The 23,442-nt window shown below is 44.0% G+C and overlaps 1 protein-coding gene across 2 annotated transcripts in view; it reads right to left on the reverse strand.

Moving 5' to 3' along the window:
* Nucleotides 1-20,391: 20,391 nt before the first annotated feature.
* The window catches only part of IL1RAP (interleukin 1 receptor accessory protein), a 47,139-nt gene continuing 44,088 nt past the window's right edge, over nucleotides 20,392-23,442 (reverse strand). For both annotated transcript variants that reach the window (XM_057384257.1, XM_057384258.1), the window contains exon 11: nucleotides 20,392-21,144. In XM_057384257.1, coding sequence (XP_057240240.1) covers nucleotides 20,420-21,144 — 725 coding nt within the window. In that variant the 3' untranslated portion in view covers nucleotides 20,392-20,419. The remainder of the gene's footprint in view (nucleotides 21,145-23,442) is intronic.

Below are 23,442 nucleotides of genomic sequence, written 5' to 3' on the forward strand. Positions count from 1 at the left end.
TGTTCAGGTGGGAAATCACCCAAGCTGCAGAAGCTGGTGGGTGTTGCAAGATGTATTTCTCCTTTCAGTCAATTATAAACCACTGTGTTTGCTGAAGTGATACATAAGCTGCAAACACGGRGGCCGTGACTATTCATATTCACTGAGTCGCTTATTTCTGCTAAGTTCAAATATGCCCTTAAATCCCAAAGCTCTACACTGAGTTTCAAAGTCTGTGTTTGTAAGAATTTTCCACATGCAGATCTTGTGTCTGTAAGGACAGTTGGCTGATTAATTCTCTCTTTATCAGTTTTCCTTCCATGAAATCTGTGTTCACAAAGGCCTGGTAAAACAGTGACCAAGAAAAGGGCAAGGCTTCCACCGAGGTGGTCTGGAAACGGATAGATCCCTAAATTCAGATATCTGCTAAAGGGCAACTGCAGTTACATGCATTGACCTCTGCAGATTACACCAGAGAGGGTGTAACACATCAAAAAAAACCCATAAACCAGTGTCTTGGGTGCTGACAACATAGTATTTCAATGTATCAGGTCTCACAGAAGTAAAAATTAAATGGAACAAATTAAATTCAATAGGTTATAATTTTGTCAGAGTTGCTAATCCTTTACATTTTAATTGTTYGCAATTCCTTTAAAAGTCCTGCAAAAAGAATGTTTAAACTCTTGGGTTATTGAAGAAGTAACACATCTTAATAGAAAGCAAACTTTCAGCCAAAAGGGTGTTTGACAAAASTTCAGTACTGTTGATGCTTTCCAGAACTATTTTTTTTCCATTTACAACATAGTTATTAAAAACACTTATARCAGATCCAGACATCAAATCTGGTCCTGATTTACAGCATCATCATGGACCTTCTTCTAAATATTCATGGCAACTGCATAGCTTATGTGTAACGAAAATGCAGTTAAAGTGATTGTCTCATTACTCGAATATGGGTAGCAGCAGGTGGGRGTGTTGGCACCTGTGTGCAAATGTCTGTGAGAGAAGGGAGGRGAAAGAAACTTGCTTTCAGTAGTTTTGTGGAAAGCCCCATGGAAAAAACAAATAAATCTTTCATAATCCTTCACTCCAAGGTCTTGTCAATACTTGAACAAAATTATCCAGCAGCTGACTTCTGGGGAGTATTTAATCCTTGGGAATAGAAAGGGAGCAGAAGTAGCCTCTGCTTTTTGCCTCCACATCCTCTGACCCAGCTTGGACAGGACACCCTGCTTGACAATCACTGCCTATCCACCCACCAGCATAGCAGCTTTGTGAGGATCAGGTGTGTGTCAGAATATCTCTCTTGCTTTCCATTCTCTCCCTCTCAGAAGAATCAGCCTCAGTTGATTTGAGTTCATTTCTTTGTCACCAGAAAAAAAGACAGAGTGTGCACACTCAGGTGAGATCGTGGGGTACAAAGACATCCAAATGGGACGTCAATCCCACTCCCAGTCAGTACAGCCTCCCCTCTGCTGCACCCTCAGCCCCTGTGACCCTGCAGGTACTGCCCCTCAGGAGGCTCTGRTGAATGAGGGATTTTAATTAAAGTCATTTGAAGGGGCAGCAGACAGGAAGGTTGTGCGAGGTGATGGGATGTKGGGATTTGTGCCTGAGTGATGATCTGTGAGTCTTTGTCCCCAAGGCTGAAGAACAACCATCATCAGTGCTGGGGTGCTGGTGCTGCAGGTGACCAGGAGCAYACCCCAAAGGACAGATATCTCAATAATAAATGCATTTCTAGACATGTGGAAAATGTTCTGGCATGAAATTTTGTACAATGCAGAGCTACTCTCAAAGTCCCGTAGCACATAGAGGTCCATCAGAAAAAATCAGAGATTTGCTCCCTTTCCAGTGAGGGTTTTCCAGCCCCAACAATCCAATATATTCTAGAAATAAGAATTTTATTCACATAAAAATATAAAAGAGCCACTGATATTTTGAACAATTCCTATCCGTCACAACAGAATAAGTCGCATTTCACAGAGCTTGCAGGCAGACACATAACACAGAACACAGCTGGACTAATTTGATTTTGTACATTTACTTTATGGTTGTGCTGGAAGTGCTTTAGCCAYGAAGCCTTCAAATTCACTGAGGATCACCTGTGAATTTTCTAAGCTTATGTTTGCAKTAGCAAATAGGATGAACTAAGAGGAGCAGAGCCAAGGAGCAGGAAGATTTTTGCTGAGGACTTGACATCCACAGTAAATAYATTTCATGGTTTTATTGTTTGGGGCTTTGCTGTTTGGTTTTTTTCCTCTTTTTTAATTCTTGCCATTCCACAGCCTGGTTCCCAGTAGTGCCTGGAATGGATCAGGGTACCACATATTCCAGACAARTTTCTTTCAAAGGGACAGTAATTCAAGCATCCTTAAGATGGCACCACAATGCAAACCAAACCACTTTTACAGGAGATCTGAACTGAAACACTAATGCAGACATACTCAGGGCTTCACAACRGTCTTAATCAATGGATCTGAAATCTCAATTGATGTTTGGGAAGAGAAACACATTAGTAGTCCTCAAATATTTATATTCTCTGGGATCACACCAGATAAGCCATAGTGGTTGTCAATTTATGTGTTTTATCAACTCCTGAGCCACATATGAAACTAATGTTAAAAACTTTCCATCTTGAAGGGAGTGGGAAAAGAAACAGGGAGGGGGCAAGAGGATTGAGAAAATAAAAAAATAAATAAACAAGAAATTAAGCATGAGATAAGATCARCACTACCATTCATTTGTCCTAAGTGTATGAGATAAATTAAAGAATAGAGATCTGTATCTGGGCAAAATGTGCATCCAGTACCCTTCTTCCACTCCACTGAAGTAGGAAATAAGTAGCTTACGACCAGCTGGGGCAATCTCTGCTGAATGGCTTTGAGGCAATAAATCACAGAAGCTGGTTTGTCCACATTTCTTTCTTTTCTTCAGACTGTTTGGCTAAATCTCCCACGGAGAAAGTTACGCCATGCAGGGGATTCAGCAAAATGCATGAAAAATGTACTCATGTCACCTACAAATTCCTCAGCTCTGGCCAAAGTCCAGTTGTGGCTTTAATAAAAGACAATGCCTTAGTGCTTTCCTTCCCTGAATCCTACGAGGGCAGCTGTTTAAACATTTATCATTAAATGTTTCTAAAAAGAGAGCTCACTGTASCACAATGATGCTATTTGAGCCTTCAGGTTTATTTCCGGGACCTACAAAACACGTGCAGGTTTSGGTGGGGTCATCCCATAGCCCCACAGTTGGTTAATTTTGCTCACATTCATCCTAAATACCGCACTAATGTTTGGTTTTTTCCCTATATGCTCCTGATTATTCACAAATTTGGTTCAGCAAATCCAAAGCTGTGGCAARGACTCAGCATGTTGGGAAAAGGCCTCCTTACAGCTGCATCAAGGAGGAATTGAGCCAGAGGAAAGCTGGCTTGCTTTCTCGTGCTGCTTCCAAATGTTCTTCATGTCTGTTCTTTGCAATTCAATTCTCAGACTGATTTGTTCCTGCCTAAGGATGCTGTGGATGCAACAGATCTATGTGAGAATGAGGAGGACGGAGAAACTCCCTGAAATAGAAATGTATAGAGTTGCTAAAGAYAGAGAAACTCCTTCTGGCTCTGACCTTTCCTAAATAGCAAATAGCTGCATTTGGGAGAGTCATATGTCCTTGCCAAGCTCTTAGATGTTTTTCCATGACTTTCTTTGGTCCCTGGTAGATACAGCACTTTGGGATATCAGGACCTTTGGACTGAGGTGGTACRGCCATCCCTGTGCTCACAGGAGAACATTTACATGGGGTGCCTCACAGGGGCCTTCTCCTGTGGACAAACAGGTTCCTAAAGAGACAAAAGTCAGCTCATTCCACAGCAGGATACCAAGAGCCACTGTTTGAATGACCTTCCAACCTGAACTAGGCAGAGGTCAATGATCTAAAAATGTAAAACTCTGATTGCTACTTTCAGAGGTCCTGCGGGGTTGTGGATCCCCTCTGTGTCCTGGAAACATGATTTCAGGAAAAGTYCAGTTTCCTGTAAGAAAGGGAGTTATTAAATGCCAATGTGCACTTCATGGCAGTGTTTGAAGGTTCCCAGGTTGCCTGTGCTGCTCTGATGCAGGAGACAACAGCTTGGTCAGCCAGCCTGCACCCAGTGCTAATCTGAGCCTCTGTTTGCCTTGCAACAGTCAAATTTCTTCAGCCTGGGTGGCTGAAATGAGGCAGCTAATGCTATACTTAATGACCTATTTAATGGCCCATTTTCCAGAAGTGATGAGAACTTACAATTATCCCTGTGCTCAGAGTGAGCTGTGGCTGCTTTGCAAACAAAAAGTCCAGTCTAGGCATTCAGCTACCTCACTTTAAATGGGTACAAGTAAAAAAAAAAATCTCAAGTCTTAGATCCTTGTCCTTCTTGCAGTCACATGAAGCATCAATACATCAAAATAAAAGACATYCTCCCATTGATTTTTATGGGACTCTCAGTGTGAGATGGGAGGGCTGGTCTTTCCCAAAAGCACAGCCAGTGGCTCAGCAGCTTCTGCAYGCTCTGGCCCCACTCTGCATCCCATGTGCTGCTCACAGAGGCTCCCCAGTGTCTGCTGAGAGCACCAAATGGAGCTGGGTGCTCACTGTGCAAATCTGGGATCCTGTTGATTGGGCAGTCCCGACCTTTCCAACTTTCTTTGGATTGTCGTAGACCTCCCTGACCATTATGTCCTCTCTTCTAATTTCAGGCTAATAGAAGATGTCAGTTAAATGGCKCAGTGTAGGACATGTCCACAACTCAAAAAGCAATTATCATTTCTCAGCAGCCAGGCCTGAGCATTGACTTTGCTGATTTGGCTCAGGATTGGGAACTCTGACTCGCCTGAGGTGCTGTTTTTGAGCTTGCCATCACATCTACGGGCTGGAAAGCCTTTCCTGCAAGCAAAAAACAGGCTGGCACTCTGGAAAGGGAAAACCTACTACTCATAGGGAATCCCTTRTCAGCTCAGGGCTGGCTTTTTCCATGTGGGGCTCAATCCTCCTCTGTGGCACCAGGTGCCATCAGCCAAACTGTCCMTACTGTTGGGCTGGCCCACAGCAACCTCCACTCTCTATTCTGGCAGAACATAGTGTGAAGAAGCCTGACTGCAGACTTTGATWTCAATCTTGATACTGAAAAGCTTCCAGCTAAATTGGTTGAAAAATGGGGATTCAGGYCTGTGAGAACAGTGGAAGTTGGTTTCAAGTGTTTCTCACAAATTTGGAGCACTTTGAATTGAAGTATGTTCCAGGCAGCAGATCTTGAGGCCCAGCATTCATTTCTGAAACACCAAAACACATCTGCTTTTAATTCAGAAGCCTTAATATTCACCAAGATGCTGAGGATCATGAAGTTCAGCAGCAAAAGTCTCATGTTTAAAGTGTTAGGGCTTCTTGCTGCATAAACACTCTCCAAAGGCCTTTTAAGTGCACACCAACATGAAAACAGTTTACTTTTGGAATAATGTCAACAGATTTTACTCCTACACATGAGATGCTTAAGGCTTCATTGGCATCTCTTTTTATCCTGGCTTAGGTGAGTTTTCACATGTTGAGCCATGCCAAGAAAAGTGTTCTGTTGCCCTGGAGTTGTCATCTCTAAGTTTTGCACTCCCAGGGTCTTCCTATGCTCTCCTAGTCAAATTTTCCTCGGTTAGCTTCACACTGACTTCCAGGCGTGATTCCTGATCTGCCATGCAAGATCAATGACTTAATCAATATCCAAACCACTGCATACATTAGGAATTTTCACCCCATAAAAGAGAATAAAAGAGGTGAGAAAGTGGCAGAGCTACTTTAACTCACACTGGGCTTGCTGAGGAGAAAAGGCAGCAGCAGCTTGCAGCTTCTGATATCAGCATGGGGGGACATGGGGTGAAGCAATCAGGCAGCAGGTCCAAGAGAGACCAAAGGAGGTTTTTTTTTCACACAATGCCAAGTAAACCTCAGGACTTCACTGTAAGAGCACTGTAAATACATAGGGGCTACTGGGATGCAAAAAGTAATCACAAATTAAAGAGGAGAGCTACATGTTATCTGCAAAGATCTGAGCTCTGCATCCTGAGTTATCTAAGCCATGGTTGGCTGGGAGGACATTCTAGGGAAAACAGCTCAATGTATTTTACCCTTGGCATCTCCCAGTAGCAAGATGCATGACTGGATGGATGCTGAACCACAAGGACCTTGACCTTGAAAGACACTTTTATATAAACAAAACAATATCATAGATGCCAACACTGTGTGCAAAACCAGAAACACACGAGAATTGAAGTCTCTGGGCAAACTTGAGTAYGTCCAAAGCAGGTAAGTCAGGAGTCAGGCTGGGACCATTCAGCTCTGTCCCTGCAGACAGAACCACACCAGAGCCTCATGAGACAAAGGCAAGAGCCAGGGAGCCTCCTTTGTGGGTTGCAGRTTTGCCTTATGGAGACCTGCTTTGCCCTCTAGTGACAATTAAGGATAAACCAGGAAATTTTGCACCATCTATTCCCATCGATAAAATTCAGGTCTGTCTACATCTRCTAGCTGGAACACAAGTGGTGGGGTTGTTCTGACTTTGTCTGGCCCYATTGAGAATGTCCCTCTCCTGAGGCAGCCTGTCCCTGTTGTCCCCGCAGGATGGGGCAAGGGAAGGAGATGCTATTCTGAAAAAAAGGAGAACAGACACCCTAAATCAGGAAATGAATGTCCAAGGGATTGGTAAAGGAAAATCCCCCAGGGCTGATGCTATTTCTAGTCTGCACATGCCTTGSAACTGAAAAGAGACTATTTGGGGGAAAAGGGAATGGATGAATAATGGAAGCAAAAATAGTTGCTCCAAATTCCTTTCCAAAGCCATGTTGCCTACAAACTCTTTGCAAACAATCGTCAATTCATCAGAACATGAGCTCATGTTTTGTGATCTATGGGGTCATAGACTTCGTGAGATATGGTCTGTGTGACTATTAAAAGRACTCTTTTTTTGAAAAATAACAACACAGATCTTTGTCTAAAGAGCAACAAGGGAAGAGAGGGATAAGAATAGATATCTAGATTTTTGCAATTGCTGCGTTATATGGAAAGCAAACTCTTGGAAAACACTCTAGAGAAAATTTTCCTTTAAATGTAAGAATAAATACTAATAATTTCACATTTGAAGATTCTAGTCTGTCTTTGCTAAATTAGAGAGACTTTTGCTACAACCCAAGATGATCCAAGAACACAAATAGAGTTAAATTCCTTCATATAACAAAAATTAAAGGAAATCAAACTTCCATTTGGAAACTTCTTATTCAGCCAGTTTTTGTGACCAAAAAAATAGGATTATTATCATGTGATTGAAAAATACTTTTCCTGTGCATTTATATGTAAACTAGTCTGCAGAAACTCAAATTCAGTCTAGATGTTTTGATATTAGTGTTTTCTCAAAGACTCAGACAAGAGAGACATTTTGTGTTCTAATGCTCACTCAATAAAAAAAGCCTGGGGAACATAAATGAATTTTAACAGAAAACTTAAGCCCAGAAATAGCCTTGAGCTTTTATGCAAAGGCTGATTAACAGGAATATTTCGGGCAGGCTGGAAGCCATTCTCTCACACCACTGACTAGAGTGAGGAAAAAAACCCAACACACAAATCACAACAAGAACAAAAAAAAAAAAAGACAAAGCCTAGCCCAGCTAATTTGTGAATGAAAGAGGAGAAGCTGCAATAGATGACTTGCTTAGTCACTGAKTTCTAGACATATTTCATTAGCCTATTACAACATCTACAGTTGTGCCTAWGAAATCAACCCTAAATAGGATGTTTTGAAAAGCTGCGCCATCAGATGGGATACTGTTGGTGGAGGAAAAAATGTTAGGCTTGGGTTGTTAAATCACTTGGATACATTGCAGGACTTGGAAGAAACTGGGAAAGACTCTGCATGTTTGAAATCACTGTCTGTCAGCTCCACATCAACACTGGATACCCAGAGCTTCACATYAGCATCTGTGTTTTTTAAGGATGCTCCTTTTCTGTGTTTTTCTACACCAAAATGACTTTCACAAATGGTTTTCTGTTGGGCTTTTCTAGGCTACAGCTGACCCATGTCTATGCTGGGCTCTGCCATGTGTTTGGTGGCTTGATTCGTGCCTTTAGATAATCAAGAATGGTCTTAGCTGGTTCTTAACTTTCTTACTCCAAGAATAACCATCACTTGCAAGGCCTGCATCCCAAAATATGGGCTGCTTTTATAAATTCTGTGTTGCTGTCTGAGAGCTCCTTCACCCAGCAGCCACCAGATGGCCTGCAGAGAGGTGAGGTGCCTTCGAGCTGTCCTGCTTCTAAAGTTTAGTTTTTAAAACAGGTTTAAAACCAGTAACCCCAAAAAGTATSTGTAAGACATGAGCTGCTCTTACGTGGACAAGCTGTTTACCTGCATTCCCAGTCATCTCCAGCACATGAGATGTTTATCCATACTTGGCTTTACCACCCCAGAGGACTAAACACTAATGCAGACAGTCCTGCCAAATCAGATCAGCTGGAAAATGCTGACAGGATAAAACAATGATTTTGAGGCTTTTAAAAACTACTTCCTGGTTTTTGACCCTTTAGAGACATAGGTGTGGCAGCTCCATAAACAAGTGCTCAAGATCTTGCTTCTGATAATAATCAAGTGCATCAGAGGAAGGAAAACCACAGCAGCAGATGTTTGATARTCTCTTGCACAGAGTTTGTTATTGCATGTTAGTTTGCTACTGATCTTAGTAGCTCAGAACTGATTTAGACCTRTAAAATTTGGTTTTCATGGATCATASCTCTAAGCTTTTCTTAACAACTCCAAGAGGTAGAAAAAGCATCAARGAAAAAAGAAGTGTAGTTCTTTTCTGAACAGTGACAACTGAAAGCCACCCTGCAGACCAACTCAGGGATGCGAGGAAGTAATAGAATCAGTTAATCAGAAGTATTTCCCCTCTGAGTTCCCATATTTGCATCTAAGTGAGCCAGTTTTGTGCCCACKCCACATAGATATGTGTCCCTAGTGGCAAAAACATGGGTATTGCTGGGCAGTTCCAGCTCTGCAGAGCCGCTGGGTTGACTTGGACASAGCTGAGGCATCTCTGAGCATCCCTGGGGGAGTTCCAAGGATGCCAGGATGCCATTTCCTCAGCCTGAAGAACCCAGGTGACACTCAGGGACAAATTTAGGAAGACTGCTGAAATCTACACAAGGCACAACAAACAACACTAAAATTAGTAAATGCATAAGRGGGCACAAACTCTCTTCAGAGTCGTCTTCCTGCACCCAAGTGCTGCTAAAAAAGTCTTACCATCCCATTAAAGTTTTCCCAAGAGTAAATAGGTGTTTCAGCATGGACACCCCTCCTGATTCTCTAACTCTGAAGGTTTCTTTCTGTCCCTTTTTTTTCAATGAGAGTCCCGAGTAGGGAACACTTTGACCTGGTCTTCCAAAAAGAGGGAGTTGAAGGTGCAAGAGAAAGAGGAATCAGCTGTGACAGAAGATGGCACTGGCTTACTGCTTTGTGGGGGGAAGAGAGCATACAGGTGAAAAAAGCATATTAAAAATKAAAGACTCAAAAGTAATCCTGTTCTATTTTTCACAAACATTTTCAGTCCAGCAGGGCTAATTGTATTAAAGGAATAGGTTCTTCTGAGGGASCATAGTGAAAGAATGATTTCAAGAAATATCCAGACTTTTAAAAACTCCATGTATTCAAGCTGGCAAGGGCTGCTGAAATTCCCCCTGGAGTGCTTATAGAARGAATTAGCTTAATTAAACCTCTGAACCATTAGTGATTACATTCATGGAGGCAAAGATGACAGCAGAGGTCTCAAAGGAATGGAAAAGGGCAAGCAAAATACTTATCTTAAACAGAGGGCAGAGTGGGGCTGTGGGGATTAGCTTTTCCAAGATCCAGGACATGTGAGTGTTTGCAGAGCATCCCATCATTAGTACTGAATGGATAATGAAACCAGAAGAATCTGCCACCAGGGGTTTGATGAAAACCAGCGCGTCAAATCAACCAAATCAACCTGAATTCCTTGAGAGTGTTAGTGCCCTAATGGAGGAGAGGGAACCAATGTGTGTGATGCTAATAGGAGATCCTGGCTTTCAATTATTTTTCCCCTCATCAGTTAACCAAGGAATTAGGCTGTAATCACTTCCAGCTCATGGCACTGGTACTGAGCAGCTGGGCAGGGCAGTGCTATATTCCTGTCATTCCTCTGGTACATTTAAATCCTACCAGTTTCATCATAATGAGACCGTCTTCTGCTTTCTTACCTGCACAAACTCGTGTCTCACATCCCCACCATGACAGATGAGGCTGGGAATTTTACTACAGACCTTTAAAGATCACCTGTGAGGCCACTGCAGATCATAAATATGGTCCAAAAAGCTATATGAAGGTGGAGATAGTCCAGGACAAAAAGCTGGATCTCTCTTGCTCTGAATTCTTAGTAATTTTTTTTTTTTTTTAATTAAGGGCTATATAAACTCTCCATACCTTTATTAGGGTTTTGACCAAAAGCCACCTCGGCTAAATACTTGCTGTAGCAGCAGAGTGCATTTGTGAATTAGATCCAATTTCTGTGCCCAGCCTTGTGGATATGTGCCCAGCATCAGCCCAGGGGTATGTCTCCTTCTTCCAYTGAGATGTTTTCTACAGCAAGCAGAGAGAAAATAATTCTAATCTTTAACCAAATTCCAGCTAAAGAGACYTGCTTTGCCTACCTCCAGCTTTTTGAGAAAAAGCTGCCAGTCCTTGGAATGGCGCAGCATTTTYTGATCCCCTCTACCAGAGTCCCCTTCAAATTGGGAGGCACAAGAAAGCAGCTTGGCAGAGCCTGCTTGACAAGMCTTGACATCTAAATTGAACATCCAAGCCTCACGTTCCTGATTTGATTGAAAAGCACTAGAATTGCTTCTTGGTGACTTGTGGGCTGCAAAACTGGCTGTGTGCTCCTCCAGATAAGGGCTCTTTGTGCCGCGTTGTGTAACGGCTGCCACGGGGTTGATGTGGGCCAGGCCATAAATAACTTCTGCATAAATATTTTTAGCAAATACTTTCTGCTCTCTTGAAATACACTGGACAGCTTGAAGTGTGTGTATCTGTGTGTGAAGGAGGTGGGGGGAGCTAGCAGAGCTCCCATCGGGAGCACGGAGCAAATATCACAGCGCTCSCGATGCTCACAGTAACACAGCCAGAGCTGACGCCTCCACCCAGSAGTGACCAGAGTGAGCGAGATGTCCCCAGAGAGCTGCCTTATTGGAGTGGCAAGGCGTGCTGTGCTGTGGCAGGAACATCAATGAACCCAGTGGCTGGAGAGATGGATGCCAGCACAAGTGCTCTGAGCAGCACGATCCCCAGGCAAGCCCCGAGCTGCCAACCTACCTGAAGGGCCTCTGGCAGGCAACTCCTGACCTTTCTGATGGGTTTATGCCAAGGGAGCTGCTGGTTGGATTCCCTGTGGGCATAACCTGCCTTTTATTCTGCACCTGGAAGGGCCCTGTCTGGCTCYATCTGTAGGAAACATCACTAATTTCTGTGGATGATAGCAAACACAGCAAGGATTAACAGGGAAGCACAGCTGATAGAAGACTCCAGCTACCAGGGAAAATAAAACCATAAACCCTTCACTCTCACATATGAATCCATACACTAGGAGCCCAAACATCCCTGAAAATGCAGAACAAGACAAAATAACCTCCTCACATTCCCCCCAACCCCCTCAAAGGCTCTTCAGGAAAGTGTGATACACTGGCAATGTGTCAAACAACCCGTACTGGCTACAGCTGAGGGCACAGTGGGGARGGTGCCCACTGGTGTGGATTCCACGTGTTTAGAATTACAGATTTTCTGTCTACCTCTGTGCAGAGCAAGTCAGGAACACAGGGTCAGCCTTTAGCAAAATTCTGTGTACATCTCTTCAAAACCAAGCAGGTCAGGAGAAGATTAATAAAAAGCTGGGTGGAGGGGATCAAGAGGGGAAAAAAAAAAGCAGCCTGGGTTGATCTAGCACAGCTTGTCCATTGCAACTGCTAGTGTAGAAGAGCTTCATAAATAAGGTTAACTTTCCAAAAACGTGGAGGGGAARCAAGAACACTGAAGGCTATTAAGCTCACAAGTTAAAATATACYCTTGGCATGCAACAAGACATGAGGATACATGAGTGAGCAATCTTGTCTAGTCTGCTCGGCAGCTCCWGGGAATCTGGATTCCCAAAACTCAAAGGAGCTTGTTCTGAAATTGGCAGGGAAGAACCAGCACATTTTCCTTCAGTTTTTCCACAGAGACAAGACAGAAGTCATATTTCAGCTGAACAAACTGAGMCTTAATGGATGCAAAAAATTCTCTCTCTGCTATGAAGCCTGCATGTAACCAGGGGCAATTACCAAGACTAAAGTACCTGTAAGCACTCAGATATCCAACTTCCAGAAGCTTTTCTCAAGGCAAATAATAAATCATACCTCCCCTCGTGATTCATAGGAGAAGTTATGGCTGGTGACCTTCTGATAATATATCTCAGCCCAACCCAACTTTTCAGTCATTTTTCTGAAGATTTTCTTGCCTAGCTGTATTCATCAGCCACAGCTGATGTGATTTTAAATGTTGACTGATTATTTAATGGGGTGACCTGAAGGGAGTTGCTTGAGGCAGTAAAGGAGTTGTTGCAGGCAGGGCAAAGATTTACCCTGTCACCTGCTAGCAATGTTACTTAATTATTTGATGYTTTCTATCTTTCAAAAATGAAGGAAAATATTGATGCAACTAATCTAATRTCAATCCAGTCTGCTCTGCTTTTGCAGCCAGAAATGAGAGGTGGCAAGAGCTTCAAACTTTCCCTAGTTATAACAGGAGGGAGGTTGCAGCCCATGGTGTTTTGAAAGAAAGGCCAAATGCCAACCTGAGAGGAAAGCAACGAAYATCATATAATGAAGTAGTAAGTCCAATTGAGTGAAAAAGGTGACAATGGGGAATGCTACTAAGGTGTCAGCCAGGCAGCCAGGAATTCTCAACAATAGCCCTAGAGCTTGCTTTTGGGCAACTCTCTTCTTATTTCTGTGTTTCTGTAAAAGCATTGGCTAAACAGAGAATAATAAGGGTTGCCTTTAGTCTGTGAAATGAGTGATGATAGTTTCACTTTGTAGTAATATAATGGAGAACTGCTATTTGCCTGCCAAGTTCTGTATTTTGGAAAAAAAAAAAGAAAGAAGAAAATAACTCTATCATAAATAAAAATATAAATACAACTGAAAAATGCCAGGATGAACACATTTTTTTAATTGGAATGATGTGATCTACTTTCTCTGCCACATCTTCCCTTGTTCCATGTCCTTTCATAAGATCACCTACTAGAGACTAAATAKAAGCCACTCACCCAGCTGAAACAGCCGGTGACAGGAGGTGACACCCTGCAGGCTGCTCCAAACTGGATTCTCCAGCATTTTGCTGCTAACTGGCAGACAGACGTCTGCACACAGACTTGGACCAGGCTTGCTGATGAAGTCAGTGCCCCGAAGCATCTGTTGTGCTGACCTCTGCACTGGAAGCAGGGCCAAACTGAGCAAACTTAGTGTACCTTGAGGAAGTTTGCTGTCAGACAGCTGGAATTGTACAAAATAAGAGTAGAGACCCTTTCGAGGAGGGGTGCCCTGACATCTGCTAGCACCTGGCACACACTTCCTTRCCCGTGCAGGATGGAGAGGAAGAATATGCTGGAAACTGAATTTCCAGGATACCAATGGAGCAGAGAGGTGTAAGGTTGGGAGATAAGCTGCTGCACTTGAGAAAGGAATAAAKGAGAGAAAACAAGCAAGCAGGTTGGGATGGAGTAGAGCCAGATGGTGAGTCCCAGCCACCTGCTAAGTCTGTCTTCCTCAAAAAGCCAGGCTGGTGTGCAGAGCAGCTGGAAATATTTGGATGCTGCTTGTGTGCATGGCAATGGTTATCAGGAAGCTTCAGATTAAGACAGGCAAGACAGAGGGGTAGCTAAATTAGAAATGAGGATGGGAAGCTAAATCATCTTGATCTAGTTTACAAAGTGGTGACCTTAGGTCCCCCCTTGGCATAAAATTCATGTAAGATGAATTGCAAGCAGTTGAGCTGGACTGAGCAAAGCATTAAGTTTGGAGTGAGCTCTGGGCATCTTCCCAATTATGTTTGTGTGTAGGAGCTTGGCAGGAACGAGAGGCAGAATGTGGGGGAGGTCTGGCTCACTGATAACAGCAAAAAAAACAGAAGWGCAAGGTGTCCCCAGGGAAAAGGGTAACAGCCCAGTTACTTAGGTCYTCTTCCCTAAACCCCAAAAGAAGCAATAATAAATATTTAGAATTAGTGACACTATGGGCATTTGTTAAACTGAAACCTTGAACTCCTCAAGGGAAAAAGAGCACGAAGCCAAGCTGGTAGAAAACAAGCACTCAGCATCAACAGAGCAGCCCAGTAAGGGGTCTGGTGGTTATTTGAGGAGCTGGGTAGTAGCTATGTGTTGACATAGCCCAGAAACCCTCGATTTTCTTCATTCAGGTCCAGCTTTGKTGGCAAATGAGCAAAAACTATTGTTTGGGTCAGGCAGGACTCTAGCTGCTGGAGCGGATGAAACCAGCCAAAACAGACGTGGCTATCAGGGAGAAAATCCAAATACCTGTTGGCTGGTTTGAGGTGGGTTTTCTCATGTATGCAGATCTGAAAGGGATAGTGAGTGAGYTTGAAACACTGTCTGATGTTAAATGCAGGTAAATGAACAGGGAGGCTGATACTGAATGGGAGCCAGCAGATGCTCTTTCCTGCATCCCCAAATGAAGCAGATGCTTTCGAGGCAGAGATGTGAAACAAGWTGATAGATGTWACTCTTGCTTGCCTCCAAAAAGGAGCATGCAATTAAAATGTAAGCATGAATGGAGCAGAATTTTCTTTCACTGGCAACAGTGTGCACAAAAAGAGTGAGAGCAAAGCAGAAGGCAAGGATTGCTGTCTGCAGAGACATCCCCATTTCTGTTGGCAGTGTACAGAGGAGAGAGCCTGTAAGGTATTACCACAGCCAAGTTCTTGGACCTGATACACAAACATGAGTGTGATTTGAGGAGCTGATGCAATTTGATACGCAAACATGTTGATTTTCTTCCCAGCAAGCTGTAAGAATACAGTTTGAGGCTTTTCAATTGCTAGAGGGCTGGTTAGGGAGATCATGGCATCACTGACCTAAATCTTTAATACATCTTAKCAGATTGGGAAACTGCAAATACTGAAAACTGAGAGTGCTGGGCCAGTATGCAGAAAAGGGCAATTTTGATAACCAATGYAGATCTGATGTGTTTATAATGAAAGCTGCTTTCTAAAGGAAAATGCTGTTTTCATTTAAGTTGAAATGTTTTAAAAGGCACTAGTCTTAACAAAACATGCTGTAAGCAAAACAGAAGTGAAATACCAGACTGATTTTGACATTCTCGGTATAGCACATTTTGAGCTTTGTTTAAAAACTTTTCAAAATATGTTTATGTTAAAGAAAATACAATTTTAACTGGGAATCACACATTTTCCATTTTCATGGAAAATCTTGATGTCATCTTGAGCTGATTTTGTTCTGCTTGAGGACAGGAGAGGAGAAAAAAAAATCAAAGAAATKGTATTTGCTGTAATGGAAAACTCAAGTTCTTTGTGAATCTGTATAGCTCACTGCAGATTCATTCCCAGACTGGTCAATATGTAACTGCCCACATATGGAATTTCAAGGTGTCACTGTAATCAACAGCAGCCAGTGAAAATGGCTCAATGGGAGCAGATATTCCTAAATTATCTTTCCCAATCAGTTTACTTCCAGCTTACTTGCCCATATGTAACTGTGGGTAGATAGATGTGGTAATGTTTTGTAAGCATCACCCTGCACGCATAAATAGCAGGGTTTTTGTTCTTCATCCATTAACCTATAGCTCTCAGAAGGTGAGCACTCACTATTGAACACGTTTCTGATGGGAGTCAGCGTCTCAGCATCTTCATGGACGATCTGGAGATAAATAAAACATCATTTGCTAATAACCACGGCAGATGGAACAAGGATTGCCTGTCATCGCTATTTCCCGCTTCACCAAGCATGCAACGTGATCTGCCTTGCCTGATGAACTGGCCCCAAGCAGGCACAGTGCACTGCAACAAAAAAATCCTCTAAGATCRTGCCAATGGAATGCTGGGAGATACCTCAGCCATAGCACCTCCTTGAAAAAGGTGTTGGATGAGACAAGCAATGAAGTCTGGTTTTCCACTGAGATGCAGTGGGGTGAAGAAGAGGGTYAGTGGGAAGCAGTGAATAACTGCAGGTCAGGGACATCACTTCCTTGTGCAGCCCAGGAAACAGGAGAGACACTCTGCCACTTATAGTCTGAAAATAATCAATGGCAAAGAAAGGGAAGAAAACCTTTTGAAAATCTTGTGAATAACATTTTCATGGGCAATGGATTGTCAGATGATTTGGCAATAGTGTGCAAATACTCCCACAGACAGAAAAATACCTGAAAAGTCTCTTTGCTGCAGCGGAGGAGTAGAACCATCACCCCATCTGGAAGCAAAACCCAGGTTATACAACAATCAGGCATGACATAAAGAGTGAGGTTGATTATTCACTTGAACAGATTATTCACTTTCYAACTGATGAGTTGGAAAACTTTTTGATGTTTTCAAGCCAAATGACTTTGTGGCAGATACATTTTAGTGACGTACAAATCATTAGCCTGATTACAGGCATATCAGTGTCAATGKTGTGTCCCCTGATGTCTGGCCATTACTGTGTCTGGAACTATGAAGAATTCAATTCATACTCTGGTGTAARCCAATCTGCAGCATCTCTATGTGTCATTAACATCTGAGCAAAAGGAGTCTGTGTGGTGCAGGTATGATGTCATTTTAGAGGCACAGCCTTTCCCCAGCATGACCAGTGATGGTATCCAGCGTGAACACCCATGTGAACAACACTCAAACCCTGGCACCTCTTTCACATGGATTTGGGCAGGCAGCTGCAGGGTCATTCTTGTATCTTCCTGCTTGGTCCACAGTGTGCATTTCCAGAACATCACCACATTTTCTGGATGCCAGGTGAGGYCAAATGCCTGGGTTGTGTGCAGGGAGCACCTTTATCCCCCTGTGCATCCCCATATGATCTGCCCTCCCCTGCTTGACATGGCTCTGGGCTATACTCTTAGGCTGAGTGTGTCACACAGGGAAAATACCATCCTAGAGATGGTGCTGCCCTTCACAGATATTGGTAGTGAATCTACCATGAAAGAAAAAATATAAATGTGGAGCAGGGATCAAAGGTTTGAAGCACTTTTTCCCGTGTTTCTGGTGTCTGTTGGTTCCTTCACAATCTTGTCATTGTTTGGGAAAATGTCTGCTATAAATACACTTAGATCAGATGCTCTGAGATCAGCATCTAGTGTAACAGATGAAAATAAAAATCTGTTTGATGTTAGAAAGCGGGTTTCTTTTAGTTTTTGCAGGTTGGTGATTCCTCCAATATTTCAGATGTGAGGAGCAGCCCATTATTGGCATGTCCAGTGGCACTTGCTAGGGAGACATTTCCTTGGTACCAGACCTTTGGAGTCATTAAAGTGAAGGCAGGAGGATGTCGAGATGGACTGAGTTACTTGACTGCATCCTCCAACTGTTTAGTTTCCTGTGTTCAATGTCTTCATAACAGCACCAGCCTTTCAGTTTAAAAACCTCTAGGTAGAAGTGGAAATATTGTACAAATGGCTCTGCACCTCATGACCTGGCAGCCTTCTACTATTGCACGCCATAGGTAGGATATTCAACATTGGAAGAATGCTTTTATACCAGGATGAAGTAGAAATTCTACAGGTATACTAACTGCTCCTGCTGAACTGTTCTTTTGAAATAACTGTGTGGGGTGAAGGGTTTTGTAATACTGTTAACTTTGGAAACATTAAGGGTTTTGTAYACAACTGGCAAATGCGCATGTACCRGAGAAGAGAGCAGTGACGACAATCCATCTGCACCAGTCAGTGTCAGATGGGGCAGAACAGATTTTAACAGATTTTCAGAGAGCAGAATTCAACTGTGCAAAGAGTTTCATCTGGTCCTTAAGCAGGACATCAGGCTGAGACTTAGGGTATTTCTAAACAACTTCCTTAGCATGAGAGACAAACACAATGGAAATTGGTTCTAGGGTTTGTTCCCCATGTTCTTGCTCAGACATCCTTCCAACACAATCTGCCTTCAGCCTCTGCTACCCTGGCCTTGGGGGACAGAGCCTCTGCACACACTGGAATCCACCGTGTCTCAGTATTTGTTATGAGAGAAACAAATATCCTGGGTCCATTTGATGGGTCAGAAAAAGGAGTGGAAAAATTGCACTGGCTCTGTTGAAGCATCAGGAAAAACAATGGYCATTASTAGTTTGCATTTTTTCTTTCATGARGAGATGATAGTTTGCCCCAAGAGGCTGCATTTGGCCATTTTGTGCATCTGTGAGGAGCTCCAGCTGTTGTTTCCTCTATCTTTGMCTTGTTGTAGTCGACCGAGACAATACCACAGTCAAATAAGGGCAAAGTCTGCAAATAAAAGCTGTTTAAATGCCAACAAATAACAAATATGTTGACTCTGCAGGCTGATTGATTACAAATTATTTATATTTTGTAGCTGCACTTCTCAGCACTACCAGACTCACTGACAGTACCATCCCACATATAATTGTAAGCAACTGGAATAATTTAACCATTGCATGGTATTTTGATTACATCTCACAAAGCATCCTGAAATGTGTCATTCCTGCTTCTCCTCTGATCACTGAAAATAGCCACGTATGGACAAAGCTTTCTGAGCAATTTACAATGTGTCTGATGGAAATTAGAGAGAAATCCACCCCTGGAAACTTCTCCAGAGTCTGAATTTTTAACTCCTATGAGCTGGTAGGGGTTTTATTTAGATTGACTCAGCCAGGTTTTTTGGTTTCTATTTCTCAGTCTGTTGCAGCAGGCTGTTAGGATTCAGCTCACACAGACTTGTAACAGGAGAGCTGTCAGCTGTGCTTGATCTCAGAAGGAAAGGATCAAAAAAGTCAGGGCAATACTGAAGAAGACAGGCTGCTGAGGGAAGTGATTTGTGAATTATAACTGGACTTCAGCACTATTAAAACTGGTGAGACATGGCCCCCTCCTTCCTCACCGCTCCAGCAGTTTCACCTGAGATCATCAGGTAAGGGTCCTGGGGGCACCAGACCCTGCACCCACAAGGGCTCAGATCATGTTTTCAAGGCAGAAGAAAAATAATTACTTGTCAGCCTGATAGACAATTACAAGACTGACTAGAGTGGTGAAGGAGATCTTTTTTGGTCTCAGGGAAAGAACACAAATGCAGTGTATTACCAGGTCTGTCATGCCAGAGCATCAGCTGAAGGCGAGCTCCCAACTCGCAGCATTACCACCCTCCCTCCGTGGGGAGAGAAGTCCTTACACAATGTGGAATGAGACAAATGAAGTTTTCATTGCAGAAGAAGAGTAGGAAACACTGCTGACAGCCAGCTCAACGGACTGATGAAACAGCAGCCCCAGGGAGACTGTTCAAAGGCTCTTTTGGTTATTTAATGAAGTGTGGTTGAGTTTTGACCCCTCAGCTTCAGCGCCGGAGGTTTTCTGTGAGCATTTGAGGTCTTGCTCCTATCCCTGAGCTCATTGACTACTCAGAGAATTTTTTAATCATATTTTCTTAGATTTGTAATGGTTTTCTTTCCTGCTGCGTGAAAGGCCACTCAACTGGCAGAACAAATTCATCATATGGTGAAGCCAGGAYGGGGTCCAAGCCCAAGAGCCCACTGAAAGCTCTGGGACCAGGAGGGGGTCTCAGCCAGCTTGGGCYAACCATATCTGCAGGCACCGCCTGGTGAACAATGCTCCACCATTTACCAGCTCCTCTGGAACTTTTTACAACAGCAGGTTAAAGAAATCAATTTTATTTGGAGAGAAAGGGCTTGCCTTAAAACTGTTGAGCAAGTTCTTTTAGACCACAGTGGATACCTGCAGTGGCAGGGGCTCCCRTTTCCCTCATCAGCAAAGTTTCAGYCTTTGCACAATGCGGGCTTGCTCCCCTTTCCCCAGAGGTTGATGCCAGCAGGAYGGATTCTCCCCGCTCCCTCCCTCCCGCACCCACCCCAGCAGCAGCCCTGCCGCAAACACAGCCGCGGTGTGGGAAAAGCAACGCCAGAGAAACACATTTCCATCCCCGCTTGGCCATTTAAATTCAGGAGAAGCAGCCGGGCAGGAAGCCCCTGACCGCTGCTCTGTGCACGGCTGCAGGTCCCTGGCTCGGGTCACCAGCAGCGATATTGCTGCAGTCCTTCATGCAGGCACGGACCGACACTCAACGGCACCGTGCCAGCCTGTGTGAGGCTGCAGTGAGTTCCTTTCTGTGTCCTCAGCCCGTGTGTCAGAGCACGTAGAAGTCGTTGTTGTTTGACAGGTCACTGTAGTGGCACAGGGCGAGCGCGGGGCCCTGTGGCGGYGGTGGCTCCGCTCGGGCCCTGCCCTGCAGGCCCTGGGCCGGGGCYCTGCCCGAGCCCGGCTCGCACAGGTGACTGTCCCACCGGGGCTCGGCCACCGCCTGCTGCGTGTGCTTCAGTCTGCTGCTGCCGTGGCAGTAGGTCCCACAACACCGGCAMGTCAGGAAGCGCTTGGCCCGGTGCTTGGCCTTGGACTCGGAGRCCGAGGCCGTGCCCCCGTGAGTGAGAGTCACCGGGGTGACACCCCGCGGCTCGGGCTGCCCTTTCAAGCGGCTTCTCCTCCTCTGGACGGGGTCCAGGCTGATGTCGGACTGCGAGGAGCAGCTCTCRTTCCAGCCGGTGCTGGCGCTCAGGCTGCGCAGGGGCAGGGCGAGCCGCAGYGCCTTCCAGAACTGCGAGCCGGAGCGCTTGGACTTCTCCCCCTTCCAGGTGACGAAGGAGACGGATTCCTTCAGCTGGAGGATGCTGGGGTGGGTGCAYTGCAGCGGCCTGTACTCCACCACGATGAGCTTGGTGGCGATGGCGTTCTGGCACATGATGCCCAGCTTGAACTCCAGGAGGCTGATGCTCTTCTCCGTCAAATAGTCGGGACTCAGGACCACGATCATCCTGCGGCTCCTCTGGATGAAGTCGAACACGGCTTCAGTGGTATCTAAGAGTAAAAGGGCAGGGGAATTGGGGTGCACAAGGAGAAGGGAGTGGGGAGAGAAAAGCTGAAGAAACTGTTTGGTGGCATACCTGCACAGATCCCTCTTCCCACGGAGGGAAACSTGGCACAAGCCCTGTGACTCTCAACTTGCACACACTCCTGCTGGCAGCATTTTTGCTGTGCAGTGCGTTTCTGAGAAGGCTGAAGCAGGCAGTGAGAAGCCAGGATATGCCATGAGTGTACTCTGACTTCTGCCTGGCACAGCATCATTCCTGTGGCCCAGGAAAGTGCAGGCATTTGACAAAGGGCAGGTCTTGTTTGGGAGCCACCTACCCACAGCTTGAGCAGCCCTTTGCATCAGGGGACCCAAGTGGAGCAATTATGTCACCTTCCACAGCTCAAACTGCAGGGACTAAGACCCATCTCACACCATCATGTTCTTTCCGTCTTTAAGTGGAAACCTCCAAATTTAAAAAGCAAAAATGTCAGCCTTAAACCCCTGCACCAGTTCCCCTAGGCATCATRGGGGGTGGAAATACTGTCCTCCAAAGCATTTCCTGGCATTAATTGCAAGTTGTAAATCTCAGCAAGAAGCTTAGCTGGAATGGGGCCAGGCAAGAGCAGCATCTCTTTTATTATGAATTTTGAAAAGCAACAAACCTGAAGGATGTCCTTGGACTTCTACMTGTGGTTTGGGATGCAGAAAGCATCTTGGAGGTCTTGGTGAGCAGTGGGAAGGATGGGAATTAAAGGGCTATGGTGCTCAGCTAATTAACAAAAGCTGAGTAATAAAACTGTAAAAAATTTTCAAACCCATACACTTACTGAGTGCTGGTCCCTGAGATGAGAGGGAACCCAAGGACAAGTTGGTGTTCAAGCAGGACAAGGATCATGAGAGTAAGAGCTCTTCCATATTCAGAGAGAAAAATCTGCCTCTAGGAATACCTTGCAAAGAGCTGTTCTGGGAAGAAGAGCTACCTGCTGCTTCCCTTCCATTTCACACTGCTTAAGCCTTCATTCCTCAGTCTGGAGACTTTCCTCTCTCCCTGACAGCGGAACACTGGTCTTTTATATGAATAAAAATACTGCTYCTTCCCTGCAATGGCAATGCCTCTTATCCATCCAGCACTTGGCTGTCTCTTATCTCACAGCAGAAGGTGCACTGTGTTGCATCTGGATGCACCTTATTTCAATAGTGTACAGAGCAATACTTTCAAATATGTATGACTAGCTGTAAAACTCATTGTCACTAGATTACTTGGAGACCAAGATAGGAAAAATGCTCATACAGTAATACCCTAATAGAGAAAGTAGGTCACTGTTTGGTTAACAAAATATTGGAATTAGAATCGAATTATTTTGAGAGGTGGGGTTGTTTGTTGTTTTTTTTTTTTTTTTGTATACAAGGTTTGGGGAGATTTTCACCCCCAATACACACAGGAAACCACTGATTCATTGAAACCAAAAGTAGATAATAGTCAGTTCTGTCAGAATTGTCACTGCCATGACACATTTTTACCACCYTATTTCAAAGGTATAAAGAATTGGCAGTAATCTCCAATTTACCAAGTCCAGACCTCATTCAAACTTTTCTACAACTGATTGAAATCTATTTTGAAAACAGCCAGGCTTCAACAGTTTGTGAAAGAAAAAGCTTTTGCTGGTTCGAAAGGTCTTTCTTTTTGAAACCGGAATCACAGAACAACCACAAAATGTAAGCAGGAGCAGCCTCTGGGAGGTCACCTATTCTACCTTGCTGCTCAAATGGCCCAGGTTCAATTAACATGAATGASTCTGATGCTGCTGAAATGAAATGTTTTGATTGAGGTGACAGTGCTGATTTTATCAATTTTGAATTTGCAACACTTTTTGAGATTGATTTTTTTTTTGAGACTCAGTTTTCTGAGACTATTTTTTTCTTTTTAGCAGGGAAACTGTTCAGATTTCCAAATATATATTTGATTTCTGTGAATGGGATGCATTCAGACTCGGCTGACAAGYTGATGTTCAGTTTGCAATGTTTAGCCAGATCATGAAAAATCCTGAACAGACATTTCACAGTGTGCAGGTAAGATCTTCCCTCCCAGTGACACAGCACAGGATGGGACAGGCAGCAGCAACACTGCAGGGGCTTGGGGATTCAATACCCTTGGTTATCTGCTTTATACTAAAATACCTTCCAKCTTCATTAAATGTTTGCAAAACACACTGCATATTTTTACTGGTTTACTTGTGTCTCCCCAATGCACCCCAAAGATCTAACAGAGATTATAAGGAATRTGGTCACAGATCCCATACTGC

Source organism: Malurus melanocephalus, unplaced genomic scaffold (genome assembly GCF_030028575.1).
Source record: "Malurus melanocephalus ecotype Western Australia unplaced genomic scaffold, MMel_1.1 scaffold_694, whole genome shotgun sequence".
Taxonomy (NCBI): domain Eukaryota; kingdom Metazoa; phylum Chordata; class Aves; order Passeriformes; family Maluridae; genus Malurus; species Malurus melanocephalus.